Source organism: Folsomia candida, unplaced genomic scaffold, assembly GCF_002217175.1.
Source record: "Folsomia candida strain VU population unplaced genomic scaffold, ASM221717v1 Fcan01_Sc003, whole genome shotgun sequence".
NCBI classification, from domain to species: domain Eukaryota; kingdom Metazoa; phylum Arthropoda; class Collembola; order Entomobryomorpha; family Isotomidae; genus Folsomia; species Folsomia candida.
In genome coordinates, this window is record NW_019091195.1 from 4,045,121 (window position 1) to 4,066,435 (window position 21,315).

The window sequence follows — 21,315 nt, forward strand, 5'->3', positions numbered from 1 at the left end:
TTATTATCTAACACGACTACTGAATATTTTTGCGCTCGAGATCCTGATTTTCAGACAAGTCAATCTGTAACGTGGCAAAAACGAGTCATTCTAGTTAATTAAAACAATGACTTGATCAACTTATGTGGACTAATAAACGAGTAATGTGTTTGCTTTGAAATTGAGTGCTAATTATTGCAAACGGGGTTTTATATTATCTGAAACAACATCTAATTCTGTAGAAAATAAAATTACGCCTTGATCCATTATTATAGTTGGACCGCGACCTTAGAGGACACAAAATTGCAAGAAATAAGAGCATTCCATTAATTGCACCATTATACAAAATTTAATATTCGTGCGTTAATTCAAGGCTTGATTGTTGGTTCACTTGAAATACATAAAATAGGGATCAATCACGGCTCGTCATAGTGTTTGTCTTTCTCCTTTTACAGATTTTGGCCAACCAGATGGATGGATTGACGTATTTAAAATCGTGGTTTACTTTAGAATAATGCCTCAGAGAGCACCAAGTAATAAAAAGGAGTCAATGGGAGCGAGCAGTGGTGTCCTTCTAGGGCAATGTGACTTGAATTTAAATTATCTGTCAATCAATGCCGCAGTTCAGTGTCTATAACAGGGCTGCGACTGCTGCCAATTTTCCGAAATTCATACTGCCAAATTATATGAATACTGTATACCTACAGACACACAAAAAAGTACACAGAGAGAGAGAGATCCAATCACAATTTGTCAATGCAAATTAAGGCAGTGCAGAGGTGATTGCAAAACGTGTAGACAGACACGGGCAATGTCTGCCTTCCAATTTCCAAATATACTTAATCAGAGTCCTGCATAAAGTACCTTTGTCTTTCCTCAGTTTGTCTAAAAAAATATTTATTCTGGTTTTAGATAAGAGTTTGTAAATTGCTGGTGGTGGAATATATTTATTATTATTGTTGTTTGCGGTTTCAGCTACAATTGAGATTGAATATTTGCATTTTAAAGAAAAAAATAACGAACGTAATTTTACAGCAGATTGCAATCATAAAAAGTTTGGGTTAGATTGGGGACACTAATTTAATCCGCGTCAAGAAATTTGACGTTGATTACATGAGTTTATAATAACTTTATCAGTTTGTGGAATTGAGTTTCATGAAAAACAAAAGTACGCAGATTTGAGGCTTGTCATTGTGCAATATTAGAAATAATTGGCCATGTACAGAATTATACGTACGCATGAAAACGATACAAAGTCGAATGTATTTCGTCGTGCATATGCATGTACCCAGTGTAAAAAGATACTCGAGAACAAATGCGTCCTTTAACAATTTGACTTGCATTACAGCAATTATCTATGTAATGACCATTTCCCATTAATACAATAGCACTGAAAATATACACATAAATGTGGTGAAAAGCAACTAGCCACAAGTACTTATGTATATCGATGAAATTGTCGTATTGTAAATGTATGTTGTTGTACAATGTTGGGAGCAATTATTTTCTTGCTGAAATTACATAAAGTATTATTGCGCTCTATGAAATTATTTAGAGTAAGACGACGACATGTGATCCTTATACACATTCTAATCCCAGAGTAATTGGGGCTACTTTTATGAATTAAGTTCTTTTAATTACTGCACTGCCCCAGTTACTGAATACGTGTGTGTACAAAATATTAGCAGTGGTGGTAACACTCCCATTACAAAGTTTAAGTGTTTCTGTGTGGCTTTAAATCCGCATATCAAGGCGCATCGATATAATTAGCTAATCGTTATCTCATGAGTAATCGTCAGTACAGCATTGACCTAAACACAATCGTTGAAAAGGAGTCATTCTCGTCCCCGGAAGTTCGTTGTTCGTCGATTCTAACTCCAAGTCATCCATGGCGTTAAAAACTTCTTCCAACGTGCTCTCCGTCATGCTGTAGTACGCCACGCTCGCAGACAACTGGGTTCGTATTTTTTCGAGTCTCTCAACAATGCTTCCCCAATTTTGAGTTTTTTGAGGAATTAAGTATTTCAATGTGTTTTGAAATGCGTCTCTAAACAAGGCATCATCAAGGCAGGCTTCAATGCTTGTCTTGATATCACTCACAGTTTCCAAGTCGGACGCATCATCGACAGAATACCGTTTCGTGAGCTTGAAGGTGACAGTATATCCATTTAGAAATCTGCTCTTTATCTCCCTAGCCGACCCTACATATTGTAAGCGTCCGTGGACCATGAGACCAAGTTTTCCGCACAGGTTTTCACACTCGTGAACATTTTGAGAAGCAAGAAGAATCACTTTCCCATCCTTCTGAAGCCGCTGTAGAGTGCCCCAGATATATTTTTTCATTGAAGGGTCGATATCTCGGCTTGGTTCGTCTGTTTTTTCAATGAAGAAATGATTATTCAACGATTTTATGACACATAAAAAAGGAATGATGAATGCTATGCTACCTAAAATGATAACCTGTGGATTTCCTATTAAAGCTACGGCCACACATAATCTCCTTTTCATGCCAGGAGTAAAATTTCCACAAAGGAGATTGGAATCATTTTCTAAACCTGGACATTAATTGCAAACAAACATGTTAAGCGTACATCAATTGACGATGAATTAAAACCTCTCGTACCAAGAGCCGACAGCCACTGTCTCACTTCAGTCATCAAATCGCTTAGACATATTCCCTTTAATGAACCATACAGTTGCAGTGTTTCGCGTGCAGTTAACCCAGAAAACACACAATTTGCTTGAGGGCAGTATCCAATGTTCGTCGTAAACTAAATAATAACAATGGCAAGAAGTAAAGACAAAAAAAATGTGTGAAAATGGATTCGTTCATTCCACAATAAAATATGACCATCACATCGGCACGTTTCATTGAGGTGTTAATAAATATGTACGTATTAGCAATCATTTGCATTTGTTCTCTACTTATGTATGTATGAATTACCTGCCTCCGGTTCCTCAGCATGCTGTACGGAGGGATGACCGAGTCCCCGACATCGGGGAGAATTTCTCCAGTTAGAGTCTTGAACACCAAAGACTTAGCATCCCCTAACCCTACAGCCCAAATTTAATACACATAATTAACAATTATATTAATTAAACACAAAATTCTATCTTTACCTAATAATCCAAAGCATTGTCCTTTTTTAACATCAAACGAAACCTGGGAATATATTTCGCCAATATTTCCATGATTTCTGCATAAATTATCAACCAGCAGCCCTTCATCATCAGGTACGTCTACACCTTTAAGCAAATGATGAAACAGCATCAAATCAGGAAATGTTATAATTTCCAATTTGTCAAAACGCAATCAATGAACCTAATCCAATCAGTCTTCGAACATTTTCAGCCTCTTGTGCTGCGCTGGGGTCTTTTTCGCCTCTCTCCGAACTGAAGTCTTCACTTGGAGCGGAGAGGAAGTACCGATTGAGTTTTTGGAAGTAGTTGTAGTCCATTAGCACCACAAGTACAAAATAAATCAAGGCGACAAGTCCCATAATGACCAAGTCTCGAGTCAGCGTGTAGCTCTCATAACCATAACTTGCATCAAAATAGTTTCGTGGTTGAAAACAATTGCTGCTGTTGCATTGGGCTGTAATATGTAAATAATAACAATGATCATAAATAAAGGATGTCACACTTTTGGGTTTAACATACAAAGGAAAAAATTGAAGCCATAAAATTTACCACAGCATGAGTAAGCAGGAAGATGGATGTAGAGTCCCTTCCGTTTGCAAATACCGGAGGAAAAGTGATGTGCTACAAGCTCGCAGCGACTATTGTCGATTACGACTTTGCCGTACACGTAAAACGAATGTACCATGAATGGAATTGGGAAGGGTGTGATGAGCTGTTGTGATTAGTCGATTAAGTCGATTTCAATACTGTTGATGCACTAAATTGAGACGAATCAATGATCATTTGTTATGATTACCCAAAAGTATAGTTCCGACACTCCATCATTTATTCCATCATGAGTGCGAAACATGATATGACTCCCCAGAACTGTGGTAACGATAAGCAAGTTGCGAGTTACAAGAACATGCAGAAATAGTCCGCAGCCAGAGATGGTTACATAATTTTAAAATAGTTTTACGCATGGTGGTTACCTGCCAATAAATGTAGCATGTTCAACCATACAAATGATGATGCTGCGTCATTGACGACTTGGCTAAAAAAGTAACCAAAGCAAACGACAGCGAATCCTCCCAAGAGGAAAATGAGAAACAGGGCCACTGAAATATTGCAACATTTTTTTGCAATAAAGATTTTATACACACGTAAGTACATATGTACGTGAGCATGGTTCAAAATTGTGGATGCGCTAATATTGGAATAATAATATTTAATGGTATTCCGAGTACCCGATCCTCCATGCATCGTGAACAAGTAGCGTTCTTGAGCAAAGAAGAAAATGAGAACTGCCACTCCAGCAAAAACGGTGACATACAAGCCATCCAGGATCAGGTAAGATGCCCAAAAGGTGAACGGATTAACTCCTGACATTGTTTGAAGGTGATGACTCTGTTTGCGAGTATCATAAAAAAATAGTTTTTCTTTTAACTCGCGACTATTTAATAATACGCATTTTTGCAAATCACGGCTTCATGCTGCAAAATTGAAGTGTAATTGCGTGCGTTGTAATTAATTATAGCGTAGTATAGGATACCCCAGAAACCCTTTCAAGCATCGGCTTCACAGCTACCATTGCACAAATAAGAGCCAACGCGTAGGCATTTAAACACAAGGACTTCAATAAGGCTGCTCCCCCACTATCACTTGCTACACTGCTCGTGGTTTCCTGTTTAATTAAACAATAAGTACGCTCGCATGCTTGATCTAACTTTAATCCACTAATATTTTGGGGCCTTACATCAGCTCCTGAGCTGTTCTTTAGTGGATGGTTTTCAACAATTATTCGCTGCTTAGAATTTGGGTAGACGACGGTTCTCAGGATCGTATTTGTCACGAGATTCAATGATAAAGGGGGTGAATTGAAGGGTACCGTCGAGTACATGGCCGTTATACTTGAATTCGTCTCGTTGGCAGCGACGAGATAATTGTGACGATACTTGGCAATGTTTTTCTCTCCAGCTTCCAACAATGCGTCGGAAATTTTAATATTTTGCGGAATGATTGGATTGGAATAATTTCCAACCACGAGCGGATATAGCATCTTAAGCCTCTGCGCACACATACATATGTGGATTTTCAAAATCAGAGTTATGATCGATACGGTAATTATTATATGTTACATTGTGGGTCATCCCGTAAAGAGTTATCGGGTTTCGATATCCATCCAGTCCAATATTAATTTGACCAAACCGTCGAATATCTTGATTTCTCAATGCTCTATTGGCCCCATTCACGCCAGAAATAATTAATATCACTGGAATTAGTACCTTCAAGAAAACAAATAATTATAAAACATCAGTTTCCCAAGACATATACTCATATAAGCTTTGTCTATGTTTCAAACCTGAAATATTAAGACGTTAATTTGACTGCAGGAAAGCCGATAATTTTTGACTAGCAAGGCCCAAAATCTGATAAATGCCAAACGACACCCAGATGATTTTGCTCCAATGAAAAATGAAGAATTTGAAAATTGGCTTTTTTTGGCTGGATTGGAAACGTCCGTACTGGAAGAGCTCTTGACGTTTAAAATTGGAGTTAGTGGCTGTTGCTTGAATTCACGCATTTCATGGACACTGTGAAACACGTCCTCGACGGACAAACTGTCAATTTGGACAGTGATCAACCCCAACGCGTCTTTGTTATCGTACAACTGGTAAAATAGTCTTGGGAAAAGGAATGCGTAGGCTTGAGGGACAATAAATGTCACATCTTCGCCTCCCACCGTGAGAGTTCTATTCTTCACATGAGCATGTTCCATTTCTGAGCAGATCATACGCACCAATCTTTCAGCACTATCTGCAATGCTAAGTTTGATTGTATACCCATCTCCTGTTGTTGTGATAAAGTTCGAAATAGTAAATAATTTCAAAATGATATAATTTACGTATACCTTGAAAATCAATTAATATGTATCAAATACTCACCAAAAACAGAATTCAAATACTGTGGCGTCCCAAAACAACGAAGTTTGCCATCGTTAATTATGGCAATTCTGTCTGCAATATCTGCTGCGTTTTCAATGGATTCTGACGAAAAAATTATTGTTCTTCCTTCTTTGTATTTCTTAAATTAAAAATCAGGCAATATACATCTTGAGTTTTTGCTATGTACACATATATTTTGGTTAGCAGATGTTTTAATATATGTACCAGCAGCGCATTCCAAAATATTTTTGAAGTGTCCACATCCATGTCGTGAACTGGGTCGTCCAAAATAATTACTTTTGGGTTCCCCATCATAGCAATCGCACAGCAGAGTAACCGTTTAGTGGATTTTGTTAATCTTATTTTTTCATAAATTAAAAATATGATGTAGCACATATAATTACATCTTTGCAAACTTTGTGATTACTTTTTTGCTGGCGTCTTAAGTGCGTCATTTAATTTCAGTATGGTTGCGACATGTCGAGCTTGAACCATTGTTGAGCTCCAATCTTTCCCTTTTAACTGAAATACATAAGGAATACAGATACACATAATAAGCATCAATTTACATCAAGATGTACATAACACTCACCCATCCAAATAACAGCAAGTGTTCCATAACTGAAAGATCGGCGAATAACATGTTCTTTTGAGGACAGAATCCTACACTTCTTTTCACGTCGGGCAAGTAGTCGTTGATGTCATACGAATTCACATACGCAATTCCTTCATCCCCTTTTATTACCCCTGCACATCAAAGAACGCATCAAATGTGCATCATATTATATAGGATATTATTATCATACACAACTGTATCTCCGCGAAAGCCATAAAAAATATTCATACTCACCAAGTAAAATGTCTATCAAAATTGTCTTTCCACTCCCACTATCTCCCAAAATGCAGGAAATTTCGTTTACATAAAAATCGCAAGTGAACCCCTTAATCATTTCCAAATTAAAGCTCTTTGTCATGTTTCTTATTTTAACTCCACATTCCTTGGCGGAATCGAGTTGTTCCACTGGTTCCGTCAATGGTGATTTTGCATTATCCGAGTGAAGAAGCCCCATGTCGTCCAAAACCTTCATCCTCAATGCACCCACGGGCGACTCGAACTGAACATCTTTCCCTGGATGATCAACTGCTTTTGACTTTTTGATAAACTTGCAACCCTTTTTGAAAAAACGGATCAGCTCTGGAAACTTGGTGTCGTCATATAATGCATCGTAGAGAAGTTGATAAGGTTTCTTCAGCCGTCTATTTGCTATTAGAGGATGACGGATGATCACAGTGAGAAGGAAGTAAAATATGCTGTTAAAAATTAGCATTGAAAACATGGACGCCATATTCAGCGAGTGGGTTGCACTCGCATATTCTTGCATGTTTGACCATTTGATACCGACCACTGTAATTTAATTTAATAAATTTACATGTTACCGGTATAAAATCTAACAGGTAAAAACATTCCGTTTTCATCTATTGATTCATACCTCGAGATTCCCAGGTTGCAATTATATTAAAACCCCAGAACAAGCACATATTTGGTGAAATCGCAATAAGAAACTGGGTCGCCAAAAATCGTTGAGATGTGCCAACCAAGATTGCTGGAACAATAAATGTCCCAAACCAGATTACAGCAGCTAAGCCTCTTGCATACGATGCTGTTATGAAAAATTAGGTTGATATTAATAATAGCTGCTCACTCATGCATGTGGGGATGACAAAAAAATCAAAATTACTCACCCGAGCGGAGCAAGTTTGCAATGAAAAAGCAAAACCACAAAGCAGAAACGGCGTATAATAGCAAGAATGTCCAAATTACAGAAGTTGAAGACGTGACAAGTGCTGCACCATCTCCGGTTAAATTTGTCGTCAAAATCAGAACAATAAAGATTATCGACACCAGTGCAACACAAAACAGGTCAAAAAACCATCCAAACCAATATCCCACGTGGCTCAATCCAAGCATTGTCAAGAATTGCTATAAGAAAAGCATAATATTCCGTTTGAAATTTACAATTGTGACCTTACATCATGCATTCAATTATTGTGATTTGTCTTACCTTGACCCCTGTAGTAGCAAAATAATACAATAAATGATAATTAATATGTTAGTGCTAAATTGATTTAACCTTTGAACGCTTGTTTGTTGTAGTTATTTTTTACCCGTAACTCTTTCCTCCACGATAACCTTAATAGAAATGCTGATCATGTAAACGAATCCAATTATTATTGCGGACGGCAAAAGTGTTGAGAGGACCATTGTGTAATGAGATTTATCCAACTTCCTGTACGGTGGATAAGGAAATGGTTTGGTCTCCACAACAAAATTATCTGCTGTCACATTGGTCATTGTAGAAATTAATTGTATGAAAGCATCATCGATGGCAAATTGTAGTCCAAGGAATCCTGTTTTTTCGTACTCGACATATTCTTAAATTCAAATGAATCAAGGTCAAAATCATCATATGCATAAAATTTATGCATTTATGAAGAACAAAAAACTACGTTTTCCAGGCCCAGCAATTTCAATATCCGGAAATTGCTTCCCAGTGATGAATTTCCATGTCAGTAGTCTAATCTTATAGACCAAATTTGTGTCCACGCCTGGATTGTTCACGAAAATCACGGCCCCCGTGAGAGAACTTGGAGATCCAAAGTATCCACTGGAATTTTGTTGCAGTAATGAGGCCAATGCTTCAACCTCTTGTTCACTTTTAAATCCATGTATCTCTGAGTTGACGATAAATCAATAATAAGTACATATGCATGTGCATGATGTAATCACTTTAATTTAGTTTGTACAACTATACCTAAATCTGCCCCGTTATTTTTAATTTTTACTCCAACATGTGTCATTAGTTCATTTATAAATGTGGTGTTGGGAGCATATGCTAAAATAGCTGTTTTTGATTGGACGGAGCATCCAATACTGCAGAGGCCAGATGTCAAGCTCTGATGTCATTTTATCAAGAACAATATGTAGTAAATAATTAGGTTTGTATCCACTACTTGATATACTGAAATAAATATAAATTAGATTTACAAACCTTCATGTTTTGAGTAGGAAAGATTGTTGGCTTATAATTATCGACAACGTCGGAATCTGGTTCCATGACGGCTTTGACTGACACAAGAAGGAGGACAAGTAGGACGGGGGCACAGATTTCTATCAAGGTTTGCCACTTCCGGTGCTTCCGTATTCTCCACGACTTCCATAGCACAACAGCTAGCATGCGACATTCGTACTGAAAAATCGCCATCGAAAATTTCATAGGAGGAAAAACCTTGTCGAAATTGTGGACAATAATATGATTGCTGCAAATATCTCTTTGATGAAGAATGGGCAATAAATGGATAGAGGGAATGAAATTAGAGAAACCCAAATCGTTTAAAGGCCAACTTTTATGAACTTCAAATTTTATTCAAACAAACTATAGTTACTAGAATTACACTGGACATTACATGATGGCAGTGTGGATTGTCATAATGATAAGATTTATGACGGTAAGTAGCGTCTTCGGGCATCTTGTCATCACTGATGAGCTTTTTCCAACATGTTGTTTGGCTATTGACTTCGCGTCTGCCCACACATATCGTTGCAATGTCAAATCATTGATTGCCTCCACGATATAAATTTCTTTCCCGTTTTTCGTTGCTATATCGTGTGGCATTGACAATTTGACATCTTTTGGAGAAGTCACATTAAGTTTTGGAGTTGGTGCTTTCTGTTTCATAATCGGGTGTGAGGAAATTATAGTAAAGTTTTTGGCCTGTAGTCCCACAATCACCATTTTCGCTTCTCCCACTGGCACATGACCTTTGATTATGAATGCTTGTCCAAATTCAAAGTTTTTTGCCGTTACGGTGGCTACGCTCAGGATCATTGCATGCTCAGATCCAAGATCACTTGCTCCAATTTCGTAAAGAAATGTTCCATTAAGGTCAAAAATTTGAATTCTTGCGCTATCTCGGTCAACAACTAGCAATATTGTTTGAGGTTGTTCTATTTCGCCGTGCGTGGAGTTGGTGCTTGTCCGCTTCGCCAAGGCCAAGGCATGAGTGACGTTAAAGGGAATTGGTGGAATTGAAAGGTCTGAGGAACCTGCTCCAAATTCGAGAAGATATTTTCCATTTTTATCAAATTTTACGACACGCGAATGACAATAGCCATCTGCCACGAAAAAATTTCCAGTTTCTGGATCTTCAACAATGTCTGCCGGACTGCAAAATCGATAGTGGCCATAACCTGCCACAAAGGGTTCCCCAATAACTAGAGAAGACTCATTGTTCCACTGTTTAGTCGAATTGTCCCAATCAAACTTAAAGAAATGTTATTTCAAATTACATATTTTTTTTCTTTATCTGCATTTTTGACATATGACCAGATTAAAGTAAAATTGTAGTTACTTTAAAGATTTGATGCATGACTGTGTCAGTGATGAAAAGGTCTCCATCTTTGTTGATAAAAAGTCCATGAGGCTTGAGGAATTTGTTGCTTCCCCATTCTCTCAAAATTTTGCCAGTATTTTTATCTATAATTGCCACCGTGTTTTCATGAATAATTGAATTTCTAGGTTTTGACCCCCCTTGAAATCCACGATGGAGTAAAACAATATTGCCAGAATTGTCAATTGTAACACTCGATCCAAATACTTGTAAATCGGACACGTTCTTATGTGGCCACCCTTTATCCAAACTATATTCACCCAAAGTTTTATTCTTGGAAATATCTTCTACAGTTTTTAAAGAAGAAGAGGAACTAATTTTAATTGCAAAAGCCAAAATTACGAATCTAAGCATTGTAATAAAATTTGTACTATGAAGGAAGACTTTCAACAAATGAGAGTTTGGACGTCAAAAGCAGAATGAACTTGAGTGAAGCCTGAGCTGGAATTAATTTCAGATTTCTGGGTTAAGAATTTCAAGAACCGTGTACATATGTAATTTTCTCCTTCTTGAATTTATTGCATATAAAACATCCCGTAAATCAATTTTAATTTGTTTTAACCTTGATTACGTTAACTATTCCATGCTCACCTCATAAAGGAGACACCTTCTTTTTTATGATTGACTTATATTTTGACACGAATGCTCCTATAACTCGTGCCTGTGTTCTAAAAGAAGCCTTGTGACGCCTGATAATGTTGTACTGCTTGATTCGAAGAATTTCATCTTTGACTTTTTCTTCCACCTAAACAAATTTTGATTAAAATTGAGTTCAACCTTTAAAACTGAGATTTAAAATTAGTACATGTATAAAAAATTAAAAAGCATACAGCGAATCCAAGCAAGTCTTTTCTTGTAACGATTCCCTGTACTTCGTTATACTCGTCAACAACTACCAAGTGTCGAAGGCCAAGATCTCTAAACACGACGTAGGCACGGTGCAAAGAAAAAGTGTTCGCCACACTGAGATACGATAAGTTAATGTACGGATACTGTAACATAAATTTCATTTTTGAGTAATAAAAAGTGCTATGTAGATAACGTGGATGCATCATTTTTTACATGCACACACACTAAAATGCTCACCAAATTTACAAATACTTGTTGATAGCGTTGGTCGGTGCTGTACATTTGCAAAATCTTGTTTGTTACTGCGCAATCTTTAAGTTTGGTGGATGTGTACTCGGGATAAGTTATTCTAATTCTGTCAATGTCATCTCTATTCAACTCGTTAACATCAAACCCTTCAGTTTTTGTCAGGAGAATCGTAAGCTCCATTCTATTAATATTCAACCAAATTACCATTATCTTGTTCAAAACAACGTCATAATTAAATTATATTCTGCAAGCGAATATGTATTAACCTGGAAATTAACCCCATGAACACGCACTTCTTATTTGGATCACTAGGTATCGGTTTCACCACTGGAAATGCTCCATGATTTGTGTCAAGCAGTAAATTCGCCAAAGTGAATACTGATGAGCGCAATAATGTTGTTATTGGCGGAGACATCATTAGGGAAACGGGAAAAAGTTCCAAGTCCACTCTGTAGCAATTTTCAATTAGTTAACACAATATTTTAGTATGAAGCTTCTAAGACGCCTTCTTCATATTTAGGTATTTATGCATGCTGTACCGCATATTATTATGATAAATTTTCAACTCAGGTTCAAGAATTGGGATGCATTTGAATTCGAGCAATGAGTGAACCAAGGAATGCGTGAATCTATCTCCGACGAATTTTGCTAACATTACCGAGACCATTACCAAGAGCGACATATTTATGTCATTCGTCATTTCAGCCTAAAATTAATCATACTCAACTGTAATTTATGAACTATTGCTATCAACGAATTGAAGTATTTTCTGTTGGATTACAATTATTATCACGGACGTTATTGGTTGCCTTGATGTTCCAGCAAAAAATGAAGCGGCACCTAAACATTGGAAATTGAATTGGTTAGTGTGTTATGAAACGACAGCAATAGAAATATTTTACCCAGCACAGCAAGGCCTCCTGGGTCCGAAAAATCCTATTTGGACATAAATTTATATAGGTATAAAAATCATTTGAGGTCAATCAATACATATGCAAAAGGAACTGCAATTAAAACTATCTATCACAATTAATGCAATTTAAAAAATACCCATTCAGACTCTGCGTTGTCATCGTCTGGACCCATATACCCTCCAAAAATGTCATGAATACATTTTCCTAACAATCTTCCATATAGCGCACCGATTGCTCTGAAAGATAAAGTCTACATAATAATTATGACAAACAAATGTCCAAGTTTCAACACGTTAGTTAATTACAATTGAGGGATGAGAAGTCCGCTGGCTATGCTAACCATCCCAGACCAAGATGAGAATACAAAGAAATAGAAAAATACACATGACAAACATGTAATTCCAAAAAAATCTGCTGTCTTCCTGGACAAGAGATTTCTGATCATTTGCTCCCACGACCCGAACATCAATGTAGCTCCTGAAATAAATCGTTTCATGTAGATGGATGGGTGTGGGTTCAATTTATATTAGCCATTTAAATAGCCAGCATTATGTATTGAATTATAATACCTTCATGAAATTCCCCAACATGTCGAACAATGGAGTTTTCTCTGTCAAATGTCTTGACAGATAACAACGATTCAATTAATAACCAACGAATCCCTATATGGCCTACTTTACTTAAATTATTACAAGCGAGAAAAATTGCTCAAAACCTTGATAAGACGTCGATGACAGTTGAAATTTCTTAGAACCATATGTCGAACTTCTCCATCACTTGAGACTGGCTCACTATGATTCACTCGGTTGCAATAAAACATGGGCATAGACATCATTATGATTGAGGAGCAAATAAACTGTGTAATTATTTTTTTAGGATTACACATGGTATAGGAAATAGTAGAATCACACTTACACAGAGAATCACAACTTCAATCACTTTGAAGGCGTTTGTCACTTCTGGTCTTTTAATCTTGTGGATGAGTCTCCTCCGAGCCTTGGCCATTTTTAAATACATGAAAATGTACAGTGATCCCAAAAGGCCACCCAACACACCAATAATCACGGCTGGGATGAAAACTACAAGGTTCAGCTTCAAATTGACCTTCATCTAAATATGTGAATCAATTGGATTTTAAAATTCAACTAATTGTTTAAGTGTCTGGTTAAGACATAAAGATTATCTCTCTTACATCAAACAAAGCTGATTCACCCAGTTCAAAAATGCCAAACTGACGCCCATGTTCGATTTGCTGTTCTATTGTTCCTGTGACACTGTGAAGCAATTCCGTAGTACTTCGAGCCAAAATACAGCACACAAAAGTCTGCCAAGTTAATCCAGTCGACCAACTGTACGAAAAAATGCATCACACAAATCATCGATTGCAAATCTAATATGATTGACTCTCATACTGTGTGGACATTTCCTCCATAGCGAAACACAGGCCAGTGATAGGGGACGAAAAAGCGCTCGCGACCCCAGCCGCTGCCCCAACACACAGTAAATTGTGCCTTGAAAATATTTTTTATATGAAAGAGTAGTATGTTTCAGAACGTTCAAACAATTAGTATTCTACCGTTCTTGGCAATCTCGATATCGACAGATTTTTTTATATTTTTGGCTAAAGCAACAATTCCCATTTCCAGTGCTTGGGGGTTTCTCAATATAAATATTTTCTTGGCAAGTCTGACAACGACAAGGACGAGCCATCAATGCCCCAACCATTGCACTTGAGAAAATTTCTATTAGTAACTTCGGATAGTTTTCCTCAACAACTTGATTGAACTTACCCAATATGAATCTATTAAATAAAGGATATGTATTAATAAGTACCCAAATCCATCACCACGAAATACTATAAAGAGCCATAATACAAGTTAATTGCTCGTATATTAAATAAAAAAATATGTACCATAGGCCCCTCAAAACCCACTGGAAGGCCACTTATTACAGTGAATATGCACGATATAATTTTGTAAGCGAGGGTTTTAACCCCTAAAACATTCCGAACCTGTGTATGCAATAATTTTACATCAAATAAGAATCGTTTGTCAACAATTGCATATTCAGAAATTAAATATCTCACCACACAACCATTTAGAACACCAATTATTTCTGGGACCTAGAATCAAACTTTTTTTTATATTTTGGTCAGTTTAGAATGATTTTTATTTTTCAACTGACCCCAGAGCCCCCTGCGTGGGGACACAGGTATACAACTACAATGGCTGATAATGCTCCACAAGTGCAACTAATTCCAGTGAAATAGACCCATAATCGGAAAGCTCTACCTCTCTGCAAAAATATTTTGTATAAATCACTGCATGTTTTTTACTTGTTTGAAAATTGCCTTATTCCGGGCACCTCTACAAAATTCTTCATAAAAGGGTTGTAAAATATCTGGAATTTTTCGCAAATCATTTTCATTACAAAGGTTAGCACACCAATTATTATTGCAATTAAGCCAATAATGAGCCAAGATTCAGAGTCACTTCTGTAAAAATTTTCCAAAGAAGCATTTGCATATAAATAAATTGAAGGTTTTATATTTTTTTGAGTGGATTTGATACCGTGGGGGCAAGGAAGCAAGCCAATGTCGAAATACAGCCGTGTGAGAGGGTTTCAAAGGTGCGCTTTCAAAAGTGGCCATGATTCCTTTTTCTTCTTCAGTGAAATGATGCTTCTGTTTTCTTGGTTGGTAATCCCTTCCCTAAAATCAATTGCAGGTTTATTTATGACTAAACTGTACAGACTTTGTTAATTTATCCATTTGGGTAATACGGAATTCACACTTTTTTAAAAAATTCCAAGTTTTCATCCTTCGAATTAATTTGCCACTCATCTTCTGGAAGATTGACCACATTAACGGCATATTCGCTCAATTTCTTGGAATTCCTGTCAGTTGACGAAGAAAAACTGCTCGACACTTTTCCTGTCGTCGGTGAACTCGATAATCGTTCACTTGTTCTGGCGTGAGGTTTTAGAACATTTTCACTCACTTTTCGATTATCTTTTTTCATCGTGACTTTATAATCTTACAAAGTAAAACTTCTTTCAAAGTTGCAACACAATTTTGCATTGAGCCATCATTATTTGTGGCACGGTGTGCCATTTCTTCCCCTTAGGGGAAGTAACTACGGAAATGTCAAGCAATCTTGGTACTTATAGTTTGGGGAAAAAGTGAGTCGGTTTTTATGCACATTTTTAGCCCGAGCCAGGGCTTTTGGGGGACCAGTTAGGGTCAGATAGGTCGAGTAGGGTCGTAGTGAAATTAACAGAAAATGTGGCTGAATATGTATGCAAATTCTTTGTCTTATGAATATGTGGTTAAACTCATTGGTATTTACTTTATCAACGTATTTTAATAAACTAAGCGAATAGGTAAAAAAATTGGCGTATATGCATTTTATGCAAGCGTATGAATAAAGTAAATTTTCACAAAGTAAGATAATTTATTTACAAACGTATTATCAATCAACACCTATAAAAGCATAATAATTACACCTCTGATGATGATGATCTTTCTGGAACATAAAACAATACTCTGCAGTATTTTAATGCTTTTTGTAGTAACACCGGAATTTCTTCAAGATTCACTTGCTTCTCTTCGTCCAATAAACTTTCCAACCAATATCCAAATCCAGAAAGCTCCTTAATCTGTAATAATTACCATCATATCATAACAATTTTGCCTGACGAAGAATTTCTGAATGAATACCAAAAGCTTAATGTTATGTAAAATGGCCTCAAACACCGAAGTACTGATTATAATAATACTAATTTTGAACCAATTCATTCGAAAACGTATTAATTGTATACCTGCAACTTTCCATTCACGACGCCATTCACGTACACCCATGGACTATACGTGTCTCTGCCATCCTTCAAGAACACGGAGTACTGATTGTCCTTCAAGCAAATTAATGCGGACAGAGAAAGGGTTAATGAGGACGAGGAGGAAATTGGAGTCATCTCCAATTCGTGGTCCGTCTTCATATGAAGTCCTTCCAATAAATCCTTGCATTCTTCACAAAACAAAACTGCACCGCTTCCATGCACCTCGGAACATTTTTTACATTGCAATGTTGCTGAATGATCACAGTAGCATTTTTGTAAATAATTTGTAGAATCTGTTGAACGGATGAAATTGTACGTCTTGCGGGCATTATTTTTATTCAGATATGTATTTGTGGATATTCTTACCCTTTTTATCGATGAGGTGGTCAATTACCATTGTCAGGTTTGGAATTATCGCATCATAGTGAATTACTCCATCGTTGGAAGAATGTGGCATTTGCAGAATCAGAGAGGGACTCGGAGTATCCTCCAGTTTGAGATTGTCTTGAAGCTGCAAGCTTTTTTCAAAAAGGTCTAAAACACTTCGAATTTTGGACTTGTCCGTAAAATCGATGAAAAACTGATGCAAGTAATCACACATATCTAATGAGTAATTTATGAACGGAGTCATTTTGTAAGTAAATTCAAATAAGATGGTCAGAAGTTCCTCAACATCTGCGCAATTAAAGGAGTATTTTCATATTAATGGTATAATTTCAAAGAAATCACTGGTTGGACTTGAAACTCACCTAAAGTGCCAGAACATAGATGTGCTAACGACTCTTTCAACAAATATGCAAAATCAGGATGAACAGAGTTTGATTGCCTCAACGGAACAGCAAATTTTTCCCGAATTATCCATTTCACTGTTCTACAAAACTCGTTATCCTGCGCGCTATACATTAACATTTGTTGGTCAAATCCATTGGACTCATATAGTAAGGACAGAAGTGTAACTCCGAAACAGTTGTCATTATTCAGTGCCAGCGTCTCATCAAGTTCTAAAGTATACATGCAAAGAAGGTGTAAGAAAACCAGGCAATTTATGCGTACAAAAATAATTTTCATGCAACGTACCCTCATCAAATACGTCAGAAATAGATCCACTATTTTCAGGGGCTGCAGAAACTATCGCTACATTTGATGGAACAATTTCTTTGCCCTCATCATCCTCTGGAGTTAATGGCACAGGATTAGGATTGAAGTTAAGCTCACTGCCATCATCGGTGGTGCCAAATTCTTGCGAATCTTGGCTATCTAAATTTGACGGAAGAGAAATAATGGGCCGAGGTGGAGGTGTTGGACCAGTAACTTTCGACTGAATTGGAGCATCTCGCTTTTCATGCTGGCAAATGAAACCCCGTGTTTTTTAAAAAACCGCAGGAGCAAGATAAACCAAATACATATTCAAACTTACGAAAACAACGGAAGAAGGAAAATTTACGTATGGTGTGTCCGAATTTATCGATGACAATGATTCCCCAGATTCTGGTACCTTTTCTAACGACGTTCCAGCATTACTGGACGAAGCTAAAATATTTAATTGTTTCACTCATCATCATTCGATTCAAATTTTCAGGATCGTAAAAATTAACTACACACACATAGTGCATATTTTACTCACTTGCAAATGTGAATTTTGGCACAGCATGGTCATCTGCGAACGTTACGTGTTTGTTTTTGTAATCTGGTGGAGAACCTCTGCTGTCTACTTGTTTTGGCTTTGTGAGTTTAAAAATGTATTATCATTTAAGTAGCTGATAAGTTCCAACATTGCTCATACGATAAAATTCTCATTTTAATACCTGCGGTTTGCTCCTCATCCAAGGTGGAGTGATCACAACATAATCTCTCTGCTGATCTAACGATGCACTAGAACTGGACACAGATGAAGATCCTTGATGACTAAATCGATTTTCATTTTTTGAAGTAGAACTTCCCACTGGAAATCCTGGAGAATAACTCACACTCCTGTTCAGCGTTGGTCTTGTGGGGGAAGCGTGGTCTGTGGCGGTCACGTGCTGAGTTTAAAAATAGACAAAAATAATGACCAGCAAGGTCAATATAATGATGGATATTAATAAGCTTATGAATACACCTTGTGAATTTATGTACATACATTATTAACGTAGTTGTCTTCGTTCTCTGCATTAATTGATGTGGTGGATTCATTCATGGATTCCCTTATCCCAAAAAGACGCTTCGATTCTCCTGGAAGGCTCAAAGTACTGTTTCTCATGTTGATGGAAGAATTTGAGGTATTGTTGTACATCGGGTAAATATTCGTCGATGAGAGTGACTTTCCATATGCACTCATATTACTAAATAATCCCGGATTCGTATTATTCGCAGTGCTCGAAGAACTTATTGAACTTGTCGACTTATTTGCATTCACATCTTTTTCTAGCATAATTTCTTCAAAGGGAATTGTCACCTCCTGTTTCTTGTCCGTGCGAAATGAGCTAAAAAGTCTATTGCTTCGTTGTGTAGTTCTTATCTTTCTGTCCTGCGATAAAGGGTAAGCAAGTCAACTAAATTATTGTGTAAAGCATTTGCAAATGCATTAATTTCTAGTATTTACGAGTCGTATTTTTGCACAAAGCTTCCCCTCTTTTTTAAAAATGGATAGCACAACGCCACTCAGCGGTTCTTCATCCTTCCTCATCCATTTTACACGGTCATTTTTCACAATTGTGTCATAATCCTCTACAAGTATTTAATAGTCAGTAACCGAATTAAAACGTAGAGACTTGACTTTGGTCTTTACTGTATGAATATGAATACACATGTACATATGTACGCACCTAAAGGTGACGTCGGTGGGGTCAGGATTGTGTTGACCATAACATCATTTTCTCGCTGGAGTTGATGTAATTGAATTTCTAATTGATGGCAATAAATTTCCAAATTTTCTTGCCTCTCCAGGAGCTTGGCCTTTTCCAACGCTTCGACATGATCTTCGAGTAAATAAATTCGCCGATTTTCCTCTTCTTTCACTCGAGTCAAGCATGATGGACAAATGTTTCCGCTTTAAGTAAAATTCAGAGTATCATTCAGTAATCATCGTATACGAATGTATTTTCTATCATAAATTCTATTAATTTCCCACTTACTTTTCTGTTCCAGGGCTATTTTGGTTCTTAATTTTTTGAGTTCTAAACCAACTTTGAAGACATTCATAATGATACAAGTGGCCACAGCTTGTTGAAATCACCACATTTTCTACTAATTGCTCCAATAATGAACCATTTAACCCACCAGGCGAGTAACTTATCAATTTTTCTTTGCAAATTAGACATAAAACCGACATCTTTTACAATAAATTTTACAAATGATTTTCAAATTGCGAGAATTTTTTTATAAATGGAATAAGTTATTATTTCAAATACACTCCAATGGTTTTTCTTTAAACTACAATTCATATTAATTATAGTACAACAAAAGCAGATGTATATTTGGATAAGTTACCTTATTTTGGCCTATACCCTGCATAATCTACACATTCCAGCACAATAGTAGAATGGTTCTGTTAATCTCATAGATTAGATAATACATAAATACCTAATGGAGTAAAAGATAAAGAGAATGTTGACGCGAGATTTGCACTGAACTACTGATTTTTGTGATGCCACAAGGAAAATTTATTTGAAGAGGTTGATGTGACGTGGATAATGGATATACAATAATATTAGCATGCGACAACATATTTATTATAGTTATTTATTTATGTATTTATTTATGCATATGTTCATTTTCCTTTCAGAGGGTGGGTAAATTCATTTTCACTTAACGTCTAAGTATGGCAATAATTAGATTTTTGTTCAAGGATCACAATTAGTTCCGTAATTTGTTCGAAGCCGACAAAAGGAACATTTAACTACTTCCATAATCAATTAAGGTTGCATTCGATTATTGCACATTTTACGATATGAAAAATTGAACTATACCAAATAGTGAACAACTCATTGTAATGCTGTATTAGAATTATATTATTGGAACTGTTACATATTTAGAGACTATATGAGGTTTAGCAACAAAAAGTACTTATTCAACAAAACAGCATACACAAAGAGGAAATAAAGTTTGGGAGTCGCTCCTAAACTTAATTGCAATGGATTTGCAAATAAGCACCTCCTACTAACCCCCTCCCTCCTCCCACACTGGAGAGTAAATGTTGGTAAAATGAACATCACCGTCATCACCGGATGATCGGGTGTGGTATGCCGAGTCCCATCAACATGTCCCCAAAATTTTTTAGAGGATCGTGTGTGCTCAAGTATTCGAAACGTTGCAGTGTTAGAAATTAGATAGTTGCGTATGTACCTAAATATTTACATTAGTATGCATGCAAATAATTAAGACCATGTATGTAATATGCGCACATACATATATTTAATAAAGGAGGTAAAAGTGTTTGAAAATTTCTGGTCATAAATTACTATTAGTATATGGGTTAAATTTAATGCACCGCCGAATAAGCTGAAATTTACCACAAATTTAGACTGAATTCGCCACCGGATGAATTTTTTCCAACTTTGGCCTTTTTAACCATAAATTACGATGGTGGTTACCACAAATTTAGATGAGTTGCAACTAACGTATTTCATGGGTACAGAATTATAAATACAATATTTAATTTACAGTATGATTGATTTATTTATAATCTTTGACGTCTTTTTTTAAAATACACCCGAAATTAACTAACAATGAGCGTTTTTTTAGCTTTCGCAACCCTACCCCGTTTACGCTTTTCACCTAATGGAACGGTTTTGGCTTCCGGTCGAACATCATAAACCGTATTCTGAACTGCTAAACCAAGTATATGCTTACAAACATGTTCTTTTAAGTAAACGGGACATGAACATGTGGAATTAGTCCATTGATTGGTGTGGAATTTAACCATCCATAATCTTGTGGTGCTGGCGACGTACGAGTCGAAAGTTCTCCAAGATTTGTTCGTATTCATTCGCAAG

The 21,315-nt window shown here is 36.6% G+C and overlaps 5 protein-coding genes across 5 annotated transcripts; all 5 read right to left on the reverse strand.

The window, feature by feature from the left end:
- Positions 1–871: 871 nt before the first annotated feature.
- LOC110846790 (ATP-binding cassette sub-family A member 3-like) lies at positions 872–4,507 on the reverse strand. Its single transcript, XM_035850510.1, has 10 exons — positions 4,347–4,507; positions 4,092–4,217; positions 3,917–3,987; positions 3,670–3,832; positions 3,302–3,574; positions 3,100–3,225; positions 2,924–3,033; positions 2,603–2,750; positions 2,427–2,534; positions 872–2,351 (listed from the first exon to the last, which is right to left on the reverse strand). Exons 1-10 carry the CDS (start codon positions 4,486–4,488, stop codon positions 1,762–1,764), a joined length of 1,857 nt encoding a protein of 618 aa, XP_035706403.1. The 5' UTR covers positions 4,489–4,507; the 3' UTR covers positions 872–1,761.
- Positions 4,508–4,604: 97 nt separating this feature from the next.
- LOC118435123 (phospholipid-transporting ATPase ABCA1-like) lies at positions 4,605–7,700 on the reverse strand. Its single transcript, XM_035850509.1, has 10 exons — positions 7,535–7,700; positions 6,895–7,449; positions 6,637–6,791; positions 6,472–6,566; positions 6,270–6,402; positions 6,045–6,183; positions 5,462–5,949; positions 5,238–5,384; positions 4,856–5,167; positions 4,605–4,783 (listed from the first exon to the last, which is right to left on the reverse strand). The coding sequence occupies exons 1-10, from the start codon at positions 7,581–7,583 to the stop codon at positions 4,631–4,633; spliced, it is 2,226 nt and encodes a 741-aa protein (XP_035706402.1). The 5' UTR covers positions 7,584–7,700; the 3' UTR covers positions 4,605–4,630.
- Positions 7,701–9,505: 1,805 nt separating this feature from the next.
- Positions 9,506–10,847, reverse strand: LOC110846791 (peptidyl-glycine alpha-amidating monooxygenase B). Its single transcript, XM_022093632.2, has 2 exons — positions 10,455–10,847; positions 9,506–10,366 (listed from the first exon to the last, which is right to left on the reverse strand). The coding sequence occupies exons 1-2, from the start codon at positions 10,845–10,847 to the stop codon at positions 9,506–9,508; spliced, it is 1,254 nt and encodes a 417-aa protein (XP_021949324.1).
- Positions 10,848–10,988: 141 nt separating this feature from the next.
- LOC118435048 (chloride channel protein C-like) lies at positions 10,989–13,330 on the reverse strand. Its single transcript, XM_035850141.1, has 11 exons — positions 13,221–13,330; positions 13,075–13,126; positions 12,811–12,982; positions 12,642–12,741; positions 12,494–12,527; positions 12,373–12,431; positions 12,131–12,297; positions 11,858–12,040; positions 11,580–11,772; positions 11,324–11,485; positions 10,989–11,238 (listed from the first exon to the last, which is right to left on the reverse strand). Exons 1-11 carry the CDS (start codon positions 13,323–13,325, stop codon positions 11,086–11,088), a joined length of 1,380 nt encoding a protein of 459 aa, XP_035706034.1. The 5' UTR covers positions 13,326–13,330; the 3' UTR covers positions 10,989–11,085.
- Positions 13,331–15,933: 2,603 nt separating this feature from the next.
- Positions 15,934–19,860, reverse strand: LOC110846645. The gene is made up of 12 exons (XM_022093463.2): positions 19,456–19,860; positions 19,147–19,370; positions 18,924–19,048; positions 18,462–18,848; positions 18,148–18,363; positions 17,967–18,063; positions 17,760–17,872; positions 17,420–17,687; positions 17,092–17,343; positions 16,709–17,017; positions 16,325–16,635; positions 15,934–16,162 (listed from the first exon to the last, which is right to left on the reverse strand). Exons 1-12 carry the CDS (start codon positions 19,650–19,652, stop codon positions 16,004–16,006), a joined length of 2,658 nt encoding a protein of 885 aa, XP_021949155.2. The 5' UTR covers positions 19,653–19,860; the 3' UTR covers positions 15,934–16,003.
- Positions 19,861–21,315: the final 1,455 nt, after the last annotated feature.